Below are 23,935 nucleotides of genomic sequence, written 5' to 3' on the forward strand. Positions count from 1 at the left end.
CCCAAATGTCCTCAGATGTGACATTTTTTCACTGAGACATCAGAATGAAATGATAAGATTGTCTCTGGATGTACTGAAGTTGACAAATTTAGTTATTGTGATGACGATGACAATATCTATTCAGTTGTGTCCAACTCTTGGTGATTTTATGGGTCTGCTCTTTCCACATCTTCCAATCTTACATTCCTTTGAGTTTTTCAGTGCTCTGGCTGGTGTCAGCTTTGAGGAGACCACTGTGTTCTGTGGTGGCTAACTCTTCCAAACATAATTTTTTCTCCAATGAGTACCCCACATGACATGGACAACATAAGTGAGACACAGTTTTGTGATTAGTTTTTGCATAAGTATCAAATTATCAAGTCACATTCTTCATCATTAACAGACCCAGTATTGTTTATTCTTCTGTAGGATGGAAACTACTGTATAATTGCTATCAGTCATGCTCAAATCATGAGGAAATGATAGCATACTTTGTGGAAAATATTTTTTTTCTTCAGGCAGCTCCATAAGAGGGTGGTATGCTTTTTAATGTGCCATCACTAGTTTCCCAGAAAATTCATCTTTTGAATTTGGAATTCATCATTTTTAAAAAAGTCTGAAATGGCTTCTTTCCACCTTTGAATATTTAATCAGAAAAGAATTTGAGTTTGCTATTCATTTTTTGAAGCTGCTCATCTGCATCCTGAAAGCTGCCAGGTTTCAGATAAAAAAAAATTATGGAGGATGAGTTGAATGAGAAAAACGTATTCTCACTTCCAACTCAGTTGGACATATGTTCAGCATATGAAACCCGTTAATCCATATTTTTGCTTTTCTTCCTAAAAGAAAGGATTCAATTTGCTCAAGTAGATATCTTTCCAGTGTACTGATAGACAAAAGATGGCACTTCTGTGTATGTGTATATGTGAATCTGGGCATCCTCAAGTACACGAGAATACAGTCTGAAATAATTGGAGAAATGTAGAATCAATTAAAGAGCATGAGGGAAATCAATGTAGGAGACTTTTTTTTAGAATGGGGCTTATATAGTTTGCTATATTATGTTTTACAAGATAAATTAGTTTCTCTAAAGGCAGATGAAGAATTTGCTTTATAGGATTCTTCTGACAGGTAGAACTTTAACATTCTTTTCCTGATGAATGGCAACATAATTTGCAAGGCAGCTGGCATTCACACTGATGCCATATGTGTAATCACACTTGTGAATCAAATCCATGAAGAGATGTTGTGGCTACAATTTTGTAATCAATTATCTAAGTAACCTATGTTTGTGTATAGATGCATCACATTTAATAACATAATTAAAAGGATACACACACATATATACATACTCTCCTCTCTATATATAATCACATATACATAAAAGCTGACTTTCTTTCAGATATCTGTATTTAAGAATGTTAAAAAGCTAAATCACCAACATTTCTATCTTTTCTTTCTACATTCCATTATGGAATGCATAATGCACACTCAAAGATATCATTTATGCTTCTAGAACTAGGATATTAAGATCTGTAAATGATAGCTGACTGGACTGAAAAATGTACTAATGAAGCCAGAGAAAGTATTACTCTTCACTTTACACTGGGGTGAGCAATGCTTTTAGAACTGGGGACCATACTTTTTTTAAAAAGAATTTTTAAGAACTCATGCAGCGTTGACATTAGTGTTGGCAGTGACATGAAAACCTTACAATTATGGTAAATGTATGCATTTTTAAGCAATTTCCTGAACAAATACATTTTAAAAATGATAGTGCTGAATTTAATATTTGCACTTCGTGTTTTCTAGTTACAAACATACACAATTTTGCATCTATTTTAATGGAACTGCATTATAATATTCAGAGAAATTCAATTTTGAAAGGTATATGAATTTCTGTGTGAAATTAAAAGGAGATATTTCAGGTCCTGTCCTATCTTGATTTCTTGACTAATACTTAAATATAAAAATTGACAGTTCTAGTTGCTGTCCAGCTTCTGGGTTTTCAGGCATAATATGAACAAACCCTAAACTATCAGGTGGTAACATGCAATCTGTGCACATGTGAAAAGAGAAAGATCTGACTTCTGTCTGTAGCATATATGGCTAAAGAAACTTGATGACAATATTGTGGTGTAAAAGTAGACATTAATAAGCCCAAGTATTCCTTGGTTGACAATCCCAATGGAAATTCTATCTGCAGGCTTTTGGGAAAACTAAAGAACCTCAACAGGCATTTCTCTAAGCTGCTCCATTCTTGCTATTGCAATCTTTGTTGCACTGTAATCACACAATTACTGTGCCATTAAAATGTCATATTCGTGGAAACCCATATAAACAAAGCATTAACAATTGCCAGAAAATTGTAGTCTTTACTGCTAATGACCTGCTCCCCCCCCCACTCTCTGTTTCCTTCAAAGTCTTGATTTAAGAGGCAGACACAGATGCATGTCACTGATATGAGAACATTCCAATTTTTAATGGGCTGTCACAGTGTGATACTTTCTGTTCTTTTTCCTATTTGTTTCTAGTTTAAACCACAGGTGCTTTTGTGGAAGCTACTTAGTGAATTGGTAAAGGAAGAGGCAGCTGCTGTCTGAGCATCTTCACCACTGGGGGAGGATGTCAAAAATCTTATGTCAAAACGGAGTCGTTTTTGAAGGTGTGTGTGTGTGAGTTAGTACACAGATGGCAACATTAGACAATGTGTTTTGATTCTTCCAATAAAGAATGAAAACACATTGTATATTTATCCTGTAAAGCAGTACTTCTTACTTTTAATTAAGGGAAAAGGGAAAAGGAGATCAGAGACAAGGGAACTGGGTTCAGTCCACCAAATTAATTTCTGATTCAGCAGGACTGGCTTCTATTGTAAAATAATGAATCTTATACCATTAAATCTTTATTTTGTCCTGTTTAATGCATTCTGAAGGGGATTACTCTTAATTATTTTTCATATTATAGTTAATCTGACAGTTTGATGTATTTTTTAGTTTGTTTTTCCCTTCTTGTTGAGGAAAATTGTTATTTTTAATGCATTTGCTGTATTTTTCATTGAAGAAGTAATCAAATACAAAATTCCTCAGTCATCAGAAGAACTACGTACATCTATCATTGTCAGTTTTAGCTTCTACAGGCAACAGGTTCAATCGTGTGTGTCTGTGTGTGTGTGTGTGTTTATTAGTCAAATTTATATAGCTACCCATGTCATGGTTGCTTTACAGGGTAAATACACAATGTGTTTTCATTCTTCATTGGACTCTGGGCAGCATACAACAATCCATTAAAATAGTAAAAATATAAAACATTACCCAAAATTATTGTATAAAAACTATTTAAAAGCATTAAAAACTATTAAAGCAAAACTAAATAAATAAAGAAAATAATAACAGGGGAATATTAATAAAGGACCCACTTCGCTAATTCACTCATCCCTTTCTCAGGCCTGCTGGCATGACCATGTCCTGAGGGACCTTTAAGAGTTTAGGAGATATGAGGCCGACCTGCTGTCTGGGGAATGGGGAGAAGATTCCATAACATAGGCACCATGGCAGGAAAAGCCTGCTGCCTAGGTACTGCCAAATAAATCTCTTTAGACGATACACATAACATGCCCATTCTATTGAATCTGATGGAATATATGAAATCCCTCAAATAACCCAATCCCATGCCTTATTGGGCTTTAAAGGTCAACATATAAATCCAATAAACCTAATCTAACCTAACATCAGCATCTTCAATTAAACCCATAGATAAATTGATAATCAATGCAGCTTGCATAGCAGAGGTGTAGTATATGCTCTACCTAAAACACATGCAACAGCCAATACCTCTGCATTTTATACCAGCTGAAATTGCTGGATATTTCTCAAGGGGAGTCCCATGTGCATTGCGGTGTGAGGTGATCAGGGCATAGATGACCATGCGTAAAACCCCTTGATCCAGGAATGGGAGAAACTGGTATACATTATAAAGTTGTGCAAAGGCCCACTTAGCCAGGACTACTGTTTGTTCCTTGAACAGGAGTTGTGAATCAAGGACTTGCCTGACAGATATCAGCTGCCTCAGAGGATAAAGAAGCTACAGGGAACATATATTTGTTTGTATGTATTTCTAGCTTTGTTGTATGCCACCCAGAATTATTTGCTTGTGAGATGGGTGGCCATATAAATATGATGAATGAATAAACAAATATGATTAGGAGATAGTTTTCCATTGGTGCAGAAACTAAAATCTGAAATAATGGATATAAAATGTAGCCAGCTAGGTTTCATTTAAATTTAGGGGGAAAGTTCCCAATAATAAGATCTGTTCAATCGTAGAACAGTCAGCCTATGGTGAATGTGGGTTCATCATCTGTGGATGTTTATAAGGGGACGGTAGACCGTTACTTCTCAAGGATGGTGTTCTTGTCCGCTACAAAGGATCGGATTATATAATGCTTATGGTTCGTTCCAATTCTACAGTTCTATGATTTTATATGTGGAAGTAGCAACATCACTACTACCACTTTTTCTGCTAATACTACTGATTGATAGACACATATGCAAAATGAACAGATGAATAGATTAGTACCCAGCAACTTGCAATCAATATTAAATTCACATAAAATGCCTTTGTGGTGTGCATACACTTCTCTTCTCAAAATGCTATCTCACAATCAAGGAAATTACAGCTGACTTTTATGTGATTGCTACATTCACACATTTAATTTCGCCAGCTGACTTAATTTTTCTACATGAATACATCCCCATAAAGCTGAACTGATTTTCTAGAGAGAGAAAAAAGTGTGTGCACATAATAATGGATGCAGAGAAATGTTGCTCCCATAGTACTAAATTTCTTATTTATAACAAGAGGTAGCAAAGCTCTGTAGTTTATTGTTTTAAAGCCCTACCTGTATTGGATTTTACTACCAATCTGAGAGATGTAATATGAACCTGACATGTGTTGTATCTGCTGATAACATCTGGGAATAGGTGCATGCAGTGAAGCATAAGTTTATCTGAAAGACGTGTTAGTTTGAAGAAGGATATAGTTCTTACATTCTGTTTATGAACGTTTGCAGAGAGCTTTTTAAAGCTATGTTCTGTACTAGTACGACCTGAGACGACCTTGCCCTGGTTCCCTGAAACACATACAGGAGTGAAGATTCATAAGTAAATTTAGGAGCAGGTATTGCTCAAGCAGAATTCTTGTAAGATTTAACATTTTTTTAAAGTGAAGACATTAAATTAATATGAAATCCAAACCTTGTCTTCCAAGGCTTAGCAATGAGTGATAGCTCTATTGTGTTTTCATTTGTCTCCTTGCTTGGAAACATTATTGCTGTTAGATAGTTTTAAGTAGAAGGGATCTCTAAACTGAATATTCAGCTATGACTTCAAATTATGGGAATGTAGATGGAGGAAAATGAAGACTGAATTTGACTGAGCAAGGGTATAAGTTTATGTTCAGACCTAATCTATGGGGTGGTAAGAAGAGCAAAGTGCTCTTACTTCTCTTGCACTGTATTGGCAGGGGGGTTGTCCAGTGGCTCTTTTGTAGGCATCTCTTTTGCTTTTGAGCAAGAACTATCCTTTGGAATTGAATTGAATTGAATTTATTATATTTCTATGCCGCCCTTTTCCCCAAAGGGGACTCAGGGCGGCTCACAATCCAAGTCAGGGGGGGGGGTACAAATAAGGAATAAAAAAGATGAACAGAACAATACACAATTTAAAAGCACACAACAACCATACCATTCGAGGGGGGACAAGAGCTCATTAGCCCCAGGCCTGTCGGAACAGCCAGGTTTTAAGGGCTTTGCGGAAGGCCTGGAGGGTGGTGAGGGTTCGAATCTCCACGGGGAGCTTGTTCCAGAGGGCCGGAGCAGCCACAGAGAAGGCTCTCCTCCGGGTGGTCGCCAGTCGGCATTGGCCAGCGGATGGAATTCGGAGGAGGCCTAATCTGTGGGATCTGATTGGTCTATTGGAGGTAATTGGCAGCAGGCGGTCTCTCAAGTACCCAGGTCCAATACCATGAAGGGCTTTATAAGTGACGATTAGCGCCTTGAAGCGTATCCGAAGACCAATAGGCAGCCAGTGCAGCTCGCGGAGGATAGGTGTAACGTGGGTGAACCGAGGTGCACCCACGATCGCTCGCGCGGCTGCATTCTGGACAAGCTGAAGTCTCCGAATGCTCTTCAAGGGCTGCCCCATGTAGAGCACGTTGCAGTAGTCCAGTCTTGAGGTCACAAGGGCACGAGTGACTGTTGTGAGGGCCTCCCGGTTCAGGTAGGGACGCAACTGGTGCACCAGGCGAACCTGGGCAAATGCCCCCCTGGTCACAGCCGACAAGTGGTGTTCAAAAGTCAGCTGTGGGTCCAGGAGGACTCCCAAATTGCGAACCCTGTCTGAGGGGCGTACTGTTTGACCCCCCAGCCTGAGAGATGGAAAACTTGGCCAATTAGTGGGAAGGAAACACACCAGCCACTCGGTCTTATCCGGATTGAGTGCAAGCTTTGGAGTTTGCATCTGGCTGCTATTTCTTCTTTATTGTAAGATTATATTAACAGAATCTTGCAAGTCTACAAGTGCATTTCTCCCTTCATCCCTTTATGGTTGTAAACTTTTTCTGATTTTTATTATCCTGTATTGTTAGTTCCATTTTGTGCACCTCTGAGAGTCAATTTATATTTTTGGGAAGATATAAATGTGATTAATAAACACATTACTTTAGATATCTTCAGCTTTATTGTTCTGGCTAAAATTTTTGTTTTGGAATACTGTTGAATTTCCACAATTGTGCAGAATCTGGCTTGTAAAAGGTGAAACAGCTTATGTTTCATTTCTGAGTTACAAGTGAGATACAATTCCTTATGGGTACAACTTTACAAGTACATGAATATTCTTAAACGTTTATGAGATATAGGTTTTAAAAGGCATAACCTTTTAAGTTAATAAAAAAATATATAACCTAGAAGAAATGGATGAACCATTTAGCGAAGAATAACACTCAGTCTTAGGAAAGTAAAAAGTGTTTTTTCTCTCTGTAGGCTTGAGTGTGAGATAATCTAGAACTCTCGTAGTCACATTAAGATCTTTGCTTAAAGTTGTGTTGTAGTCTATTTATAGTGTGAATTCTCCCATTTGAAGAAAATGGGAGCTAATGTACTTGGCTGTGCGAGCACATCACATTCCTTAATTCAAAATTTAGTTTTATGCTTTGAACAGAAATATAATATTGCTGTTCAAAATGATTAATTTTGAGTAGCAAAATCTCTGTTTAATTTGTCTGACTGTACATAAGTGAGTTATTGCAAAGTGTATTTTTATTTTAATTCTGACAGCTGGTGAAACTGATTGTTCCTTTGGAATGGTAAAGATTTTCCCTTCTCCTTTACTGAGGCTGTTCCTGATTCCCCAAATTCCTTATTAATTCACTGCTTTACATAATTAATACTGCCTATTAAACTGCAGCATTGAAAAAAATGGTCTGGTTTCTATGAAAAAAATATATTGGAAATACATGAGAGAAAATGAATACTTTGAGATAAGAACTTTGTAGAAGGCAAGTAAAAAGGGAAATAGAATATTGGCTTGATCCTTCTCTGGTGCATGCTAATATGGAACTTAACATGAGATAGATTATCTTAAATTACATTTGGATTTCTGCACAGCGGTTAAATAAGTCCCCCAGGCAGAATTCAACTTGAGAGAAAGAAGACATAATACACGGTGAAAATGTTATAATGAAGATCTTATCCAGTAATCCATAACTGATCTGCTGTCCTAGATGGAGAGAAAGGATTACTCGCTTCAATATATAATTGTACCTTTCCTGATATCAGTAGTCAAGGAACAGTTAAGCTGTGTGTTGGTTTGAATGACAATTATGAGTTCAAGCCAATCATAGCAATTTGCTGGGTTATCTGAAAGTCATCGAATACAAACTCCTATATTGAGTTAGCTCTTCTATTCCACCAAATTATTCCGTGAAGATTAACCTGTAAGTTATTTGACAGAGGCAAATAAGTTGAAATGTACTTTTAGGAATGTCATATGTGGTTTAGTGGTTATGTCATGGACTAGGAACATAAAAACCTAAGTTCAAGAGTGGCTTTGGAAGAACTTACCACATAGAGTGTGGCTGTAAGAAAAAAACAGGAGAAGGGAACAAGGTGTGTATGTATGAGTGTGTGCGCACACACGTGCCCCTTTGAACTGGAGAAAGGTAAGATATAAACTTAATAAACACATTAAATAAATAATTTGTAGTTTTTCTTACTTTGTTTCCTTGAAACACAAGTGTGAAGAAGCATACATTGGAGCACACACAGAAATAAGTATTGAATTACCATTATATTTTGCCCTTCAAAAAGATTGACTAATTCATCAAGCCTGTATATGATTGGTGTGTTAGTTTAACTCTTTGTTTGAATTTTGATCTTTCCTTTGGCATACCAGCTAGAAATATTTGCTCTTTTAAATAGATGTGCTTTTATTTATTTTTGCTTGCAAAGTTTATATTCTTTGTAGCAAACACGGGTCTTCCCAAAGCAATACAGTGCAAATAGCAACATTAACAAGATAGCTAAAATGTATGGTAAAACATTAGTTACAATTAATTCCAAGTTAAGCATTTGAAAACTGAATTGATTAATGGGAATTAAGCCACATTTAACTTTGTTATTAAAATAAATGGAAATATATGATGTGTTTACCTTTGGCAGGATTGTGGCCACTTAAAAATAAATGTTTTAGTTTTGTGCTGACAGTTGCTTGAAAAAAATATGGTGTCTAATGTCTACAGGTTTCATAAATTCTATGAACCTTAAGCATTTTCAGGATTCACTTGATGCAACTTCTGTTGGTTTTCTACTTCACTGATAAATTGTGTTTTACAAGATGTGTTAAAACAAGAATCAACTCTGGTATTTATACAATATTACCAAAGGCTAGCAGATATGTTGTATGTGATCCTTCTGCTTATAAATGGAGGAGATGACCAGGCGAGACTGAGGGATGATCAAACGTATCATGTCATGAGTCTCTGCATGCCCACAAGAGATCTAAGTCCAGCCCAACTTGAATGCCTCTCTTATCGCCTACTCATTTCTCTTAACAGCTGGTTGGTCAGATTAATGTCAAGCGCTGGGAAAATCAGGAGATTCAGGCAGTCAAATGATCATAAAGATTTATTGTAAATTTAAATTCTCTGCAAGAATCTGACCAACTGGCTGTTAAGAGAAATGAGTGGGAGATAAGAGAGGCATTCAAGGTGGGCTGGACTTAGATCTCTTGCAGGCGTGTAGAACCTTGTGATTTATGATGTGTTGGACCCCTCCCTTGTGCTCACCCTGGTCATCTCCTAGAATAGGTATCCCAAAAGAGTGGAATGGCCTAAAAAGTGAATGGTTTTAATAATATTATTAATGGGATAGGTGTCCCCTGGCTTTTTTCCAAGAGGCAACTGGACTTTCTTGTTTTTCTTTGAAGACATTTAGCTTCTCATCCAAGAAGTTTCTTCAGCTCTGACTAGATGTTGGGGAATGGAAAGATTTATACTCCTTGCAGACAGCTGGTCTTTTCCATTCTTTTAGAGAATTGTTGAGGCCACCTGGAGGTTTATCTGTATTGTCAGAATGCAAATGATCAGCTGTCCGCAAGGAATGTAAATCTTTCTAACCCTTACCCCAACATCTAGTCAGAGCTGAAGAAACTTCTTGAAGTTAAATGTCTTCAAAGAAAAACAAGAAAGTCCAGTTGCCTCTTGAAAAAGCATCTTTGGGACAGTTATGATCTGGATGATTGAGAATCTCCATAGACAATGGAATGGGATGAATCCAGACGGTGGGTCAGTTTAGAACCATTGGTTCAAGTTAATATCAAATCCTGATTATTTTCATCTGTGACTATAGTAGAGGCAATTAGGAAGATATAAGAATGAAGATGACATAGCGACAGTTCGTATTTATTCTCGCTGTCAAATGTGTGCAATCTATGAGTCAAAAAATGATCCCTTCTATTACACACTTGCCTTGGGATATGAAGACAAGTCATAGCTTTTCTGCCTTTTGCAAAATTGCTGGTAATAAAGTTGAGATATAAAAACTGGACAAATATGAAGTTATCAAGCCACATCCCAGATGAAAACTCTCAGGCTATTGTTACTGTAACTATATATATATATATAAAAGAAATATTGCTGTTCTAGACCTGATAGGTATTTTGTTTAGTTTTATTAGTGAGATGTGAATTACTATGATGCACTGAATATAGGTGGAATAGGCTGGCTTTCCTTATAAAGTAATAGTGTTTTGTTTCCTCCTCAGTCTAGGACCCAAATGCAGTAATTTACTTTTCCTTTTAGGAGGAACAATTGGTAGCCACCAGTGATGTGCAGCCTCACCACTCCCATCATGAAAAAAAATGTAAAAGGAAAAAGGTGAGAGCTGAGGTCAGGCTGAGCTAGTTGCTGCCTCACCGTGGATGACTCTGCGTAACTATTTTAAAAAGCCTCTTAAAAAGCGCCCTCTACTATGAGGCAGGAAAACTGTGTGCCTCATCTAGTCTTACTTTAGGCGTTTTATGATCACTCGAGCAGAGTTAAGCAAGGGTTAAAAGCCTAAAAATTCCTGATGTAGGTGAGGCACGCTGTTCTCCTGCCTCATAGTAGAGGGTGCTCATTTGGGTGGGGCTTCTTCAGAGGACCTGAGGCAAGAGCAGAGTTGAAATCCACTCTGAAACAACTGTAAAAGTTACATGTGGGTTGGAGGGAGGGGGAGGAATTCAAACTTCATCCTCCTGGTGCGGGGCTTTGGGCAAAGGCTGGAGGGAAGGACTCTGGCTCGCTTGTGCTCTCCCTCCCCAAGTGTAGTTTGATTGCAGGCAGAGCCACGTTGCCTTTTCAAACCTGTAATCAGTGAAGCTGGGCTGGATCCTTCCGGGGCTGGGAGAAAGTATGTGTGCTCCAGTATGGCTCTTTGACTGGCTTCCTGCCTCCTCCTGTGGTCTCCTCACTGGTGCTCTCCCTCCAACTTTGTGTGTGTGTGTGTTCGTTTGAGAGAAAGTGAGGGAGAGAGGGAAGGGAGTAGGAGAGATAGTCCATTCCAACTTCTGTGTGTGTGTGTGTGTGTGTGTGTGTGCATGTGTGTGTGTGTGTTTGAGAGAGGGGGAGGGAGGGAGAGGGAGGAAGGAGGGGAAGGGAGAAGAAAAAGAAAGAAGGAAACTTCTTTCGCAAAGGAGAAAAACAACTACTGTCGCTTTAAATCAGAACTGTCAGCCTCCGCTTTGCCTCCGCTTTGCTACTGCTTCAGCTGCCATTGAAACGGGGAGGGGGGGCATGGTATTTGGGAGGGGAATCATTGTTGTGCTGGAGGAAGTTTCTAGATTCTGAACTGACCACCTTACTGTGCATGTGGAGGAGGAGTGTTTCCCGCCAAGGCCAACTGTCCAGCATTCCATCCTGGTGATGCCTTTTGAAGTTATCTCACACCTGACATTTGGGAGAATTATGATTGGACTGTGCACAGGATGCCAAGGGGAGGAGAATGAATTATACAATATATTATTTGCTTTCATGCCTAATTAACCAGATTTAGCTTAGCTTTGCAACTGTTCATTTATAATTAGTAAAAGTACACTTGATTTCAACAAATGGAGTCCAGTGGTTTTCTTTCCTGATTACTGAATGAAGAAATGCTGACAGGAACTGAGCATGCCTGGCTGTGGAATTCTGGGAGTTGAAGTCCACAAGTCTAAAAAAATTTTAAACCCACCACTGTGTCAGTGCCTCACCAGCCATAAACCTCACCGCACGTCACTGGTAGCCACTCATTGTTAATCATACAGGAGAAAGTAAAGTTTCTGCCTGACTTGAGGCTATCACTGGAACTGTGGATCTGTTTCTCTTTAAAAACCATAATGCATAAACAGAGCCAAGGTAACATAGAAGTTAAAATCCTAGACATAGATTGGGGCGTCTCTGTTTCAAGTCCCCACTTGACCATGGAATTCATGGGGTGACTTTGAATCAGACACTCATTCTCTGCAGCATATAACTGTTGAGAGAAATAAACTTAGAAGTGACCTCCAGATTAGCATTTAGAGAATGATGGTGGTGATAAAGTGTGGATAATAATAGGTATTGCTGAATGATTACTAATACGCATAGGCTGATGATGGGGAGATTGAGTTCCTTCTCCTTTGCAACACATTCTGTGCTGATCATCAAGGAGATAAAGCATTTTTCCAATATTCCACCTGTCTGCTGATTTGTCTCTGCATAATTTTAAGCTATCAGATCCATATCATTCTGAGTTATCTAGGGTGAAGAGACTTCTTTTTAAATACAAAGACTCAGATAGGAAACATAGCAAGCAAATTCAGGGTCTGTCACAAAGAACTCAAATGCCTGTACATTAATGCTCAAAGTGTGGGAAACAAACAGGGAGGACTTGAAGTCCTAATATAGTATGCAATTTCTTCAAGGGACACACACACACACGCGTGTGTGTGTGTGTGTGTGCGCGCGCGCATGTTGTGTGTGTGTATGTATGGTGTGTTCCCCTGAAGAAATTGGGTTTTGTTTTGGGTTTTTTAAAAAACTAATTTTTTACAGCAATTCTATGAGGTCAGTTTGTTGAGAAATATCAGCAGAAAGTGAGAGCTTCATGATTAAGTGGGGATTGATCCTGAAGTCCTAAGATCAAATCTGCTTCTATGTTTATTTAATATTGTTGAGTTTCTGGGAGTCATTGCATAGGGATTCAGTCACTTCAACTCTTGGTGACTCAATGGATGGTTTCTATGAGTTTTAATTATTTTACTGAGGCTTTTAAAGAAGAGGCTGTTAAGTGGATCACAGATTGATAATCAGCATGGCTTTGGTAGGATATAATAAAAATTCATCTGAGAAATAATTAAATACAATCTGCAAGCATGGAGATAAGGGTAATCACACATATGTTTCAATATCTAACTCTGCACTTGTGTTGTTAGTAACGGAAGGTGGTTTTTTAAAAAATAAATAAAGGCCAGTTTGTTTAGTGGGTAAATATGACATAGTATACTAAGAACAGCTGCTGGGAATGTGCTAGGACCTATGGCTTAGACACTTAGGAAAAAGTGCAGCTAAAGACTGTTCCTTAGCATGATTTATTAGAAGTTTTTCTTTTGGGGTTTTCCATCTAAATTCTCAGTGTCAGTAGTACTATTTTATAGATACGCTGTGAAAATCAAGTAAACTCAACCATCAACAACAACAAAAGTAGAAAAATCAAATATAGCTATTAGAAGGAGCAAGCTTCTAGAGAGGATGTGTAGGTTGAATTGGATCCAGAGTTTAAGGACAGTGAAAAATTTATTTAAGTTCACCACTTAATACTGTAGATACCGAGAAATTAAAGTGATACTTTGTAATTTTTCATAGAGGTCTGAAATAAAGTACCATTAATATTTATTCTCTGGTTTTGTACAAGCAATGCTCCTTTCTCTTCACATTAGCCACGTGAAATTGGACTTTTATCACCTGTAATTAATTTGTCTCTTATACTTATAGTATGCAAACTATAAATGATTCTTTTTACTGTGGTTTTGGGGCTTGTATCATGGCTTTGACTTTTTGGGATTGAAAGGATCAGTTGCTAATTTCATTGATCTTTTTTTATAAGTGGCGCTGAGAAACCTCAAATGGGATTTTTTGAAGTGTTTTAGTTCAATTCTACAGATTTCAGACTATCAAATGAAGTGGTTTGCTATCAATTTGTGACAGAAATATCCATGGATCCATCACTTTCATTAAAAGCAGAGTCACATGCATGTATTCCAAACTTCTCCCCTTTCATACATGTGTACAGTATTATGATACATGTATGGAAGTAAAGGTGCTTTTACCATAACAGGATGCAGTTTCCATAGTTTGCCCCCCCCCAGTGAATATCTCTAGTTTGTAAATTATTTTATACACATTACATTTTATTTTATATACATTGCATTTCTTCTAGGTTATGTGTTGTATAGTCTGGACATAATACAGGAAAAGAAAAAAGTTATTATGAGAATATATACAAAAATGTATATCATTTAGTGTGACATGTTTCCTAATCTTCACAAAATCTGGAGATGCAAAAATGGAAATGTAATTACATTCAGGTCTGCAGTTAGGTTAGGAAGTAGAAATTAGGCTGCGTCGTGTAAAATGTTACAAAAACAGATTTCTTTCCCAATCCTATTTTGTGGCTATGTACAAAATGTCCCCTGAATTGATTCAACAGTTTCATGTGCATTCGATCTTCAGCTGATTAAATTTGAGTTATGTTGACCTCAGACATCAGTATAATGCATTCTGCTTTGCAGCCACAAGCATATGCCAGAATGCAAAACAGTGACTGGCCCTTACAATGCAAGATGAATCTGTGCATACTTTCTTTAATTTGAAAAAAACAAAAATAGGTATTTTCAAATGCATAATCTTATTTTTGAAATGATGATGGCCTGTATTAACAAGAACATGATAAGTGTCATATTTGTATATTATTATATTATAAATATTTAGTTTTAAAAAAGGATACCCTATCTTTCTTCAAAACAGTCCAAGGAAGCTAAGTTAAATTTTTTAAAAAGAAAAGAAAAGCATGACCATTCAGTCCAATTTTTTACTTTCCTTATGGAATCTATGTTTCTGCATGAACAGGATTCTGACATTGATTGGGATGATCTTTGGGATCAATTCGAAGAAAGAAAATATCTGAGTGTTCGGAGATGGAAAGGCGGAGAAGATCCCTATCGATTGTATGCCTTTAACCAACGGGAGAGTGAACGGATGCCCAGTGACCGTGCCATCCATGATACTAGGCACCACAGGTTTGGTATCCCATTTTCTTAGTTGCATATCGTGCCTTGATTGGTCCCTAGGGTTAGGTCCCTAGGATAGAAACCAGAAGACTGAGTTCTAGTCCTGCCTTAGGCATGAAAGCTAGCTGGGTGACCTTGGGCCAATTGCTGTGTCATCCCAACTCAACTCACAGGGCTCTTGATGGGAAAATAGGAGGAGGAGGGGTATTGGGTATGTTCTCTGCTTTGAGTTATTTATAAAAGTAATAAAGGCAGGATAAAAAATATTTCTAAAGAGTGATTAGAGAATAGAGGAGTGTGGTCAAATCATTTGGGGGTTATGATTTTTAGTAGAGCATAAAACGAGACTTGTAAAAAATGATGGAAAAGATGTAGTTGTTAAGAGACGAGGCTAGAAAGTGGGAGACCGTGACTTCTAGTACTGTCTTAGGCATAAAGTCAGCTGGGTGACTTTGGGCCAGTCATTCTCTCTCAGCCATAGGAAAAAGGCAATCACAAGCCACTTCTCAGAATGTTGCCTAGAGAACAGCAGTCCAGGCAGTTGAAGGCACTTTACTGTTCAGCATTAGAAAAACAGCATAAGGTATGGCTCCATCTATTTCACTGAATTGATTAATATCAATTTACAGTTATGCTGTAAGCTGCCTGGAGTGGTTGGATATGAGATGAGTGGCAAATATATTTCATAAATAACTGAATAAATATAGATCAGCTAGGGATGACTGTAATAAATCATGGCACCAATATATTGATATATGTATGTTTGTAAATATGTCTTGAATGTTTATTTTTGTAGCTTTTCTCTCTTTATGTTAATATTTCCTTTTTCTTTGATTATTTTTTAAATTCAGTTAATTTTCTTTTAAGTGACTGCTTCAACAGCATAAAAAGAATTTACCATTATCTCTATTTTTGTGATATTTCTGCTTTCTGGTAAATATTGCATAAAGTGAATTTATGCAAGTAAAATTGTCACTTGATAAGTAAATAACATGTCTTTTAGAATATATAAATAAACACGGTACAATATAACTAAAAATATCAGGTTAAACTAAAATGTGCTCTGTCAATCTAAAATGCTCTGTTAATAAAAGTGGTTTTTGGACAATACTTATATTGAACTGAATTAGCCATTTTAATAACCATTTCTCTAATTTGGTGAATATTTTTCCAAGATTCTACTTTTCATCTGACACCAGCAGACTTAATCATCTCAATATTAACCAAATTCTAGGACATCTGACAAGACTGTATCTTAAACATACATGAATCATTGAAAACACAAAAGGGGAAAGCTAATTCTTCATAAAAATATAACGCTATTGATCTGTAATAGAAAAAGGATAGTTAATTGTATCCCTGTTGTGGTCATATTGTCCAAGAGATCAATCTTAGTCACATAACATATATTACCTTAGCTCAATAATTTCTAAGTGTTTTTGTTCTTTGAATGAATATCATTGGGATTCAATATTATTAAAAAGTTTATGAGAATTTCACAATTTGGGAACACTATTTGCTTCAATTCCTCCATACTTTCCCTGAAAATAATATCAGGGATGGCTTTCTGCTCTATATCTTCTGAATGTAACAATATTTTTTTTACAAAGTAAGTTACAACAAATTATCCTTCTTTTACTGTTTCACTTGAAATGGTACAATACAATAGCAGAGTTGGAAGGGACCTTGGAGGTCTTCTAGTCCAACCCCCTGCCTAAGCAGGAAACCCTACCCCACTTCAGACAAATGGCTATCCAACAACTTCTTAAAGACTTCCAGTGTTGGGGCATTCACAACTTCTGGAGGCAAGCTGTTCCACTGATTGATTGTTCTAACTGTCAGGAAATTTCTCCTCAGTTCTAAGTTGTTTCTCTCCTTGATTAGTTTCCACCCATTGCTTCTTGTTCTACCCTCAGGTGCCTTGGATAATAGTTCGACTCCCTTGACTTGATGTATATGACTTTTCCAACAAAAAAATTAAAGCATGGAAATTGGTAGGGTCTCAGACCCTATGTATTTCCATATCTGTGATGATTTTTTTTCTGATTACAATGTTTTATCTATACCATGGCTGGCATCACATTGATGTTTCGCTACATTTTTCTCTTTGCGAAGCTGAGGTGGGCATGGCCTGTGCATGACGTATCTGGCCTGGGGGCCACCACTTTGACACACCTGATCTATACTGCGTATTTTCTGTTTTGCATATTTCCAAGTGATTTGAATATCTTTCACCTCTGAATCTGCTGTGTCAATTGTTTCCACAATACTTTTCTTTAAAATGATCAGACAGCCCTTCTGCTTTGCTTGATCTCCAGAGCTTTTGAATTTCTCTACATGGTTATGTTTTGACATTAGGAGAATGAACAAAGCATGTGATGTGATTATTTCTTGCTCAGCAAAACTTTCCCAACTTTGGAAATGTAATAAGAGTAAACTATTAGGAGGAGACAGATCGATAACATCAAGATGTTTTTCATCAGTGAGTTGCAGGTGACAGTTATCTCCAACTACAGGAAAAATATAGTAACTTTGGAAAGTAAAAACAAAAAATGCCTATTTGGATCCTTGTCCTTGACCAATATTGCCTTCCAAGTCACAGGTGTTTTAAAAAACAAATCCAGGTGTTTTAAAAAACAAATATTTTTCAGTTGCTGAGAAAAATCAGCCGTTGAGTAGATTTTATACTTTGATTATTTTCCTTAGAGAATATTCAACTATATATTTTTATTTATAATGTTTGTATACATACTTGGAATACTATTAAGCAGATGTATAAGGTCTTATATACATAGGTGTTCCAATTGCTCTTTTTCCTAATGCTTCCTTGAATTCTGTTTGGATAGCTGAGTTATATCAAGCTCATATCCAACAAGATGGTAACAATGAAGAAATTCAACAACTAGCCAGAGTTAGCAGTACGTGCAAGGCAGGACTCCATCAGTACAGTAGAAATTACTAAATTCTACCACATTTATTTTAAACTGCCATTGCATTAAAGCTCAGAAATCTTCAACAATGCTAGTCTGCTGTAGTCATTATCTTGAATAATGTTGCCTAATCTGCCACTTAGCTACAGTAGCTCTCCGTATTCCTTCTGGGTATCAATGAATATATGAAGTACAGTGTCTTTGAACAGAGCACATCGGGGTATCTTGCTGTTTACCTCTCAAATTTTGTTAAAAATGAGTCATGCCTGTGCATTTATGGTCTTTCCTATTTTTTATCCTTGAAAAGATCTTTCATCTCTGGCGTCTTTCCCTCCTGTAAAAAAAAAAATTCTCGTTTTTTATTCTAATGGAATAGAAGAACATCAAGATTGAGGAAAGTGACTCTTATGCAGGTGTGCAAGCCATTGCTATATACCTTTGAGCAGTTCTCAAGGAAGAAACCCCTCGTGCTTCTCTTGTCGGAGCACTGATGAAGACAACCTATGATAAAGGTTCAAGAGGTGTTAAATTGACTGTGAGTTGGGCAATTTAATTTAATACCTTTCAAGTGTGCTGCCATATCCTGTAAATTTCATCACTATTTTATAAACATACATAATTTAATCATGATTAAGCACTTTGAATCCATAATATCTTATATTGCATAAATGACAGTATTACCAGGATGTATACTAGAACCTCAAACAATATCTCACTGACAGATCCTGCTGAACATTAAAAGTGTTTACATTTGGCTAAACAGTGCACCCTATTTCCATTCCTCCAGCTTTATTCCATAGGAAGGCAGCAATGTTTCTTTTTACTATAGGCCACATTCAGGAAAGCATATGAAAATAATTGGTTTGCTTACATTAGTTTAGCTGTCTGAGGCTAAGTCATTATATTAGGTTGAGAAATTGTCTTAAAAGTAGATTAAGACTACTATACTAAAATCCATCCCAAAGATTAATGTATGGCTTCATTCACTCAATTGATTCAAGACCTGATTGTACTTGCTGCATATGAGTGGATTTCCTATGGACATAGACTTTATATGGATAAATATGAAATATGGGACTCATTCATGCCTGATGACCTTGGATTTACTGTTAATCTATTAAACTGGAGAGCAGTTAGCAGTGCAACATGGGAAAAACAATACTTTAGATTTGGTACCTTCTCCCTAAATCTGCAGGCTATGTCACATGTAGATCCGAGGTTGCTGTTTCTCTCTCTCTCTCCCCCCCTCTCCCTCTCCCTCTCTCTCCCTCCCCCTTATCCCCTTCCCTTCCTCCTCTCCCACTCCTGTCTCTGTCCCTCTCATTTCTCCGTATTGTTTTCAATACACACATATGTATATTGTTGCATATTATTCCCAGCCATCAAATTGTTTCTTTAATGGTTCAGGAAGAGAAACCCTGGTTTTCATCTCTATTCTGCTACATAGACGAGTTAAACAGGGAATTTTTCAGATGAGAACGTTATTTTGCTCTATATACCTAGTGCTTGGAATTTGACAACAAGACAGCATAAATGGATTTTCCATGTTCTTACCATGGTCAAAAGATTGATATGGCAGCATTGAAAAGATTAATGTATGGCTCCATTCACTCAATGGATTCAAGACCTGATTGTACTTGCTGCATATGAGTGGATTTCCTATGGACATAGACTTTATATGGGTAAATATGAAATATGGGACTCATTTAAACAAAATACAGTAGGTTAAAAATGTGACACCTATATAAACATAAACCAAGAGCAATAGCACTTAGATTTAGTGCTTTACAGCAGGGGTCCCCAACCTGTGGGCCACAGCCAGTACCAGCCATGGCCTATTTTAAATCAAGCTGCCTGAATGGCTTGCCAGTTTATGTGCATGCATGCGTAGCCCGATTCACACAAGTGGTGGGTAGTTGGTGCTGATGCTCACAGCCCCAGTTGACTCTCTTTTAAAAGTAATAAAAGAATAAATTAAGTAAGTCTGGAATGACCAGAGACTACTCTCATTGGGGCTAATGTTAATCACACACTGTATTGTGTTCATATTAGGAATTTCTGTGCCCTTTTGATATACAGATAGATATACTGTAGATAGTTGATATTAATAATCTGACCTTTTATTTCTTGTTTATCTCCCTGCTTTTCTGTTATTTTCAATCCCCTTTTGCCAACTAAATAAATAAAGAAACATCAAGTTGTATTTTTGCTAGCTGAATTGAGTGGTTTCTTTGCTTGCTGTGACCTGGTGGTAGGGATTGATTTGGAGTTTACTTGGTACAAATTAAATTGGAAATTATACACAATTTAATTTTACAACAATTTTAGGGAAAAATATTAGTTGGGCAAACTGACTTGTAAGTACAGCTAATAAGTATTTTTAACAAAGAAAAATACTTTTGCATGCTCTCTAGTAACTTGTTAGGGAAATCCACCACTAAACATCTGTAAAAGGTCCAGAGGGTGAAATCCTCCCTGTTTCCAAATATCTGTGGGGCTGTCAAGTTCTAGTAGCCTATCAGCCAATTATGAACAATGAGTCATCTTGCCACAGTGTAAGTACACTGCAATGCCAGTCTGATACTGCTCAATGTGGCTGAACAAATTGTCTGATAACAAATCACAGCTCCTATTTGAAGTTATTATTTTCTTCTCTGTCATTGTTCCTTCCTTTTTGTCCTTCCACTCAACTACCCTGCCTGCTGCTTTTGACTTTCAGGATACCTTTCCATGGCACTTACCTGAATATCAGGAAATACTGCAATATAAACAGTATTGTTCTGACAACTCCAATAAATCTGAACCCAACCGTTGTGTCAAAGGAAGAGGAAAAAGAACATACAAGGAGGCTGAACAACATCTGCATTCTGCCCATCTCATTCCAATTAAAAAAAAAAACTTTTGTGCAGCTAGTACCAACTATCCACTCTACATATTTATGGAAGTGAAGTTTTTAAAGAGGATGGGCTTTGGAACAAAAAGTAGAATGAAATGACTGCTGAGTTAAATAGGGCAGATGGCAAGTATCCAATTTGTTATTTCTCCCTAAGAACAACAGCCTCTCTATTTTAATTATTAACTGACACCCATCAGGGATGTCAGTTTCTCTCCAGAGAAAAGAGCATCTGGCTACTGTCTGAAAGCAAATAAGTGTCTCAGCAGTACTTGCAGTTAAGCACTGATGCAATATTATCTCATATAGATTGGCTGCCACCATTATGATCACATTAAGTTTCCAGGGGAAAAAGAAAGGAAGTTTTACAGGGAAATAAAACAGCTTTGAACAGTGTCAAAATAAGTGAGTCCATCTGAAGGTCAAGCAGAAAGCCTAACTTTTGAGTCAGAAAAAGTTGTGGGAAGATGGTACAGGTCAGGCAGGGGATGTATAAGATGTGCTGTCTGGGTTGGGGAAGACACACGAACGGGCAACACAGGTCAGGGGAGCATGCAGGGTGGTGATGGTGGCCTGGATCAGAAAGAATGCATGGAACCCTTCACTTTCTTCCCTTCCCTTCCCATCCCATCCCATAGCAGGTATGTGGCTCTATTGGTTGAGGAAGGAAAATGGATTGCAAAATTGACTGGGAAACTGTTAACGCATGTTGAAAATGAAGATCACATGATTGTAGCAGCAATCCTACAGTCCAACAGCAGCCACTAGCACTGAACAGTCCCAAATTCCATTCCCTGGGGAGTCAGGGGCTCCTGACTTTGTCCACATTCTGTAAGTTAGCTCATTTGAGGTATCTTGATTCAAAAATTGTTGCCCTATAGATATACTGTTTGCCTATTGAAAAGGTCATGATGAGAATTTTACTACTATATAGAGTCCTTTGAGATTTAACTGAAGCCAGACAGATTGTAGACTTTTGAGGGGACAATTCTATAATGGGAGATAGACACTAATTTGACATTTTGGATCTAAAGATGTTTCAAAAACATTACATTGTACTCAAAATAATTTTTCTGAAATATTATTCTTGGAAAGAATTTCAGCAAGCTGAGTAAGAACTGATAGGGGGAAATGTAGAAGAATTTCTTTGTCTGACAGGAGACTCATCTCAAATCATGAGTGAATATTCATCAGACTGAACAGTCTCACTCACCCAAAGGAATTAATACAGTGATAGTCATGATATATTATCACTTTTAAAAATATTTTTATTGCAAATAGCAGTATTATCATTAATGCTAATTTTAAAAATGTAAAATTATATGGAATAACATCTAGCCATTGGCAAAATTATGTCTGCCAGCAGAACAGATTCCTCAATCTCTTCTGCATTTCTGTTTGGGAGAGACAGGATTTGCCAGCAAGTTACCCTGACACGGGCAATTATAGAGTTCAAATATCTCTCTGATAATGAACTCTGAAGTGTCTTACCGTAGATAACCCATTCTCTCCATTATCTTTAGTCCCTCATCTTTTAAATGTGAATGATAATGGAATATAAGCTACACTAACTTTAGAATTAATCATGTAATACAGTTGTGGCAGAATTTGTAATGGATATTTTTCAGTTTTGAGTCTAAGAAACCTTGGAAAGTAGCAATTCACCAAAATTCCCTTTGTTGTTGCTGATATAATCTATCTGGATTGGAAATGGCATATGGATTGAATTGATATTTTTCTCTACTACCTCTTTAGAAAGAAGCAACAGTAAAGTCTTTACAGGTAGTTTTTGTTTAGTGGCCATAATTGGGACCAGCCACTTAGTCATTAAGTGAAGCAATCACTAGGTGAACTGTGCTTACCATCTTATTTCAGTTTTCCTTTGCTTTAGAGGTTGTAAATTTGAAGAATTATCACTGAGTTACTTTTTCATCACTATTGTAACTAAACTGTTGTTAATTGAGGCAATTGTTAAATGAGGACTCTTTTTTATTATGAAGCCATTGGTCTGGGTTACTTTTGCCTAGATTTTAATTAACGAATTCTATTTAATAGACAAACTAATTTTAATAGACAAACTAATTAGAGATTGGACTCATAGTTATCTACCTGTAAGTCTGAAATAAATATTGTCACTTGGCAGATCACTTACAAAAGAAAAACATTAGGAATAATTGTAAAATAATGTTTGTTGGTAATAGCCTGAGAAGAATTAATATGAGGTGGAAAACCATATTTTGAAATGTTTATTTCATTCAGTTTTGCTGTGAGTTGGAAGACTCTGAGCATTTTATGGGGGTCTTGTAGAGTTACCAAGGAGGTTTTTGAACTCTCAAAGAAATATGCACTGCAGTATCCTTTGTCTGTTGCTTTTTTTAGCTAGACCAGACTGCTCCCCCACCTGCCTCCCCTCCCGGTAGGGGATAAGGAACTGAATTTCAACTGGGCTGGAATTTGGCTGCTTATGAGATAACAGACCTGTAATTGCTAATTTGCATCATTGTTACAGGAGCTGTGTTGTTTGTTTGTTTGTTTCTGAGTGCAATGCAGTTCAAGATACTGGATACCTTTGGAATCTGACCATCCAAGTACGTACAGAGAGAGTTGCATACTAAGATATTTGATGTGGTGGATGCAGATACATGCATTCTCTTCTATAGAATTGCTTGATTGCAGAGGAGGAGAATAGCCTCTTCCCTATGGTTTTGTAAAAATATGGTTATTCTGGAAGACTGAGGGCCTCCAGAGTCTGGCAGAGGCAGTTTTTGCCCTCCCAAAGGTTCGAGGAAAGCCTCCAGAGCCTGGGGAAGGTGAATACAGCCCTCCTTCCCGTGCAGGAAGCTGACTAGGCCATGCCTACCAAGACCACACCCACCCAGCAACCGGGCAGAGAACCCGTTGCTGAAATTTTTGAAGCTCACCCCTGACCAACCATACATCATACTGCAACATTGTACTTCCAGAAGCTATCCTCAGTTTATCGCTCAGGCAGGATGGATTGTTTCATTTCAGAAAAGATTCCTCTCTGTATTCACTAAAAATATTTTTATACTAGTACAAAAAACAGACACATATCATCCTTATGTTCTTACCTGCCTTTTTAGGTATTGAAAATACACATTCTGGTTTTATGAGACAGTTGGCCAATTTCTTAATTTTATTCCTTTAAAATAGTTATAAAAGGCCTCAAGTGCAGAAAATCCCTCAGCTGAAACTTATGTCGTCAGTGAGACAAATTTGCAAAAGTTAGATCAAGTGCTTGAATAAGAGTAACGTTAGAACTTTGAAACTTC

The 23,935-nt window shown here is 37.2% G+C and overlaps 1 protein-coding gene and 1 pseudogene across 1 annotated transcript in view; one reads left to right on the forward strand and one right to left on the reverse strand.

Annotated features, from left to right (window-relative positions):
• The window catches only part of GALNT14 (polypeptide N-acetylgalactosaminyltransferase 14), a 299,110-nt gene that overhangs the window by 117,242 nt on the left and 157,933 nt on the right, over positions 1-23,935 (forward strand). Inside the window, exon 2 of the mRNA XM_014053318.2 lies at positions 14,659-14,828. Within this exon, the coding sequence (XP_013908793.1) occupies positions 14,659-14,828 (170 nt within the window). The remainder of the gene's footprint in view (positions 1-14,658; positions 14,829-23,935) is intronic.
• LOC148044975 (uncharacterized) overlaps positions 16,866-23,935 on the reverse strand; it is a 53,779-nt pseudogene continuing 46,709 nt past the window's right edge.

This window comes from Thamnophis sirtalis, unplaced genomic scaffold, assembly GCF_051295495.1.
Source record: "Thamnophis sirtalis isolate CommonGarterSnake01/CBP01778 unplaced genomic scaffold, rThaSir2_p1.2 scaffold_6, whole genome shotgun sequence".
Classification (NCBI taxonomy): Eukaryota; Metazoa; Chordata; class Lepidosauria; order Squamata; family Natricidae; genus Thamnophis; species Thamnophis sirtalis.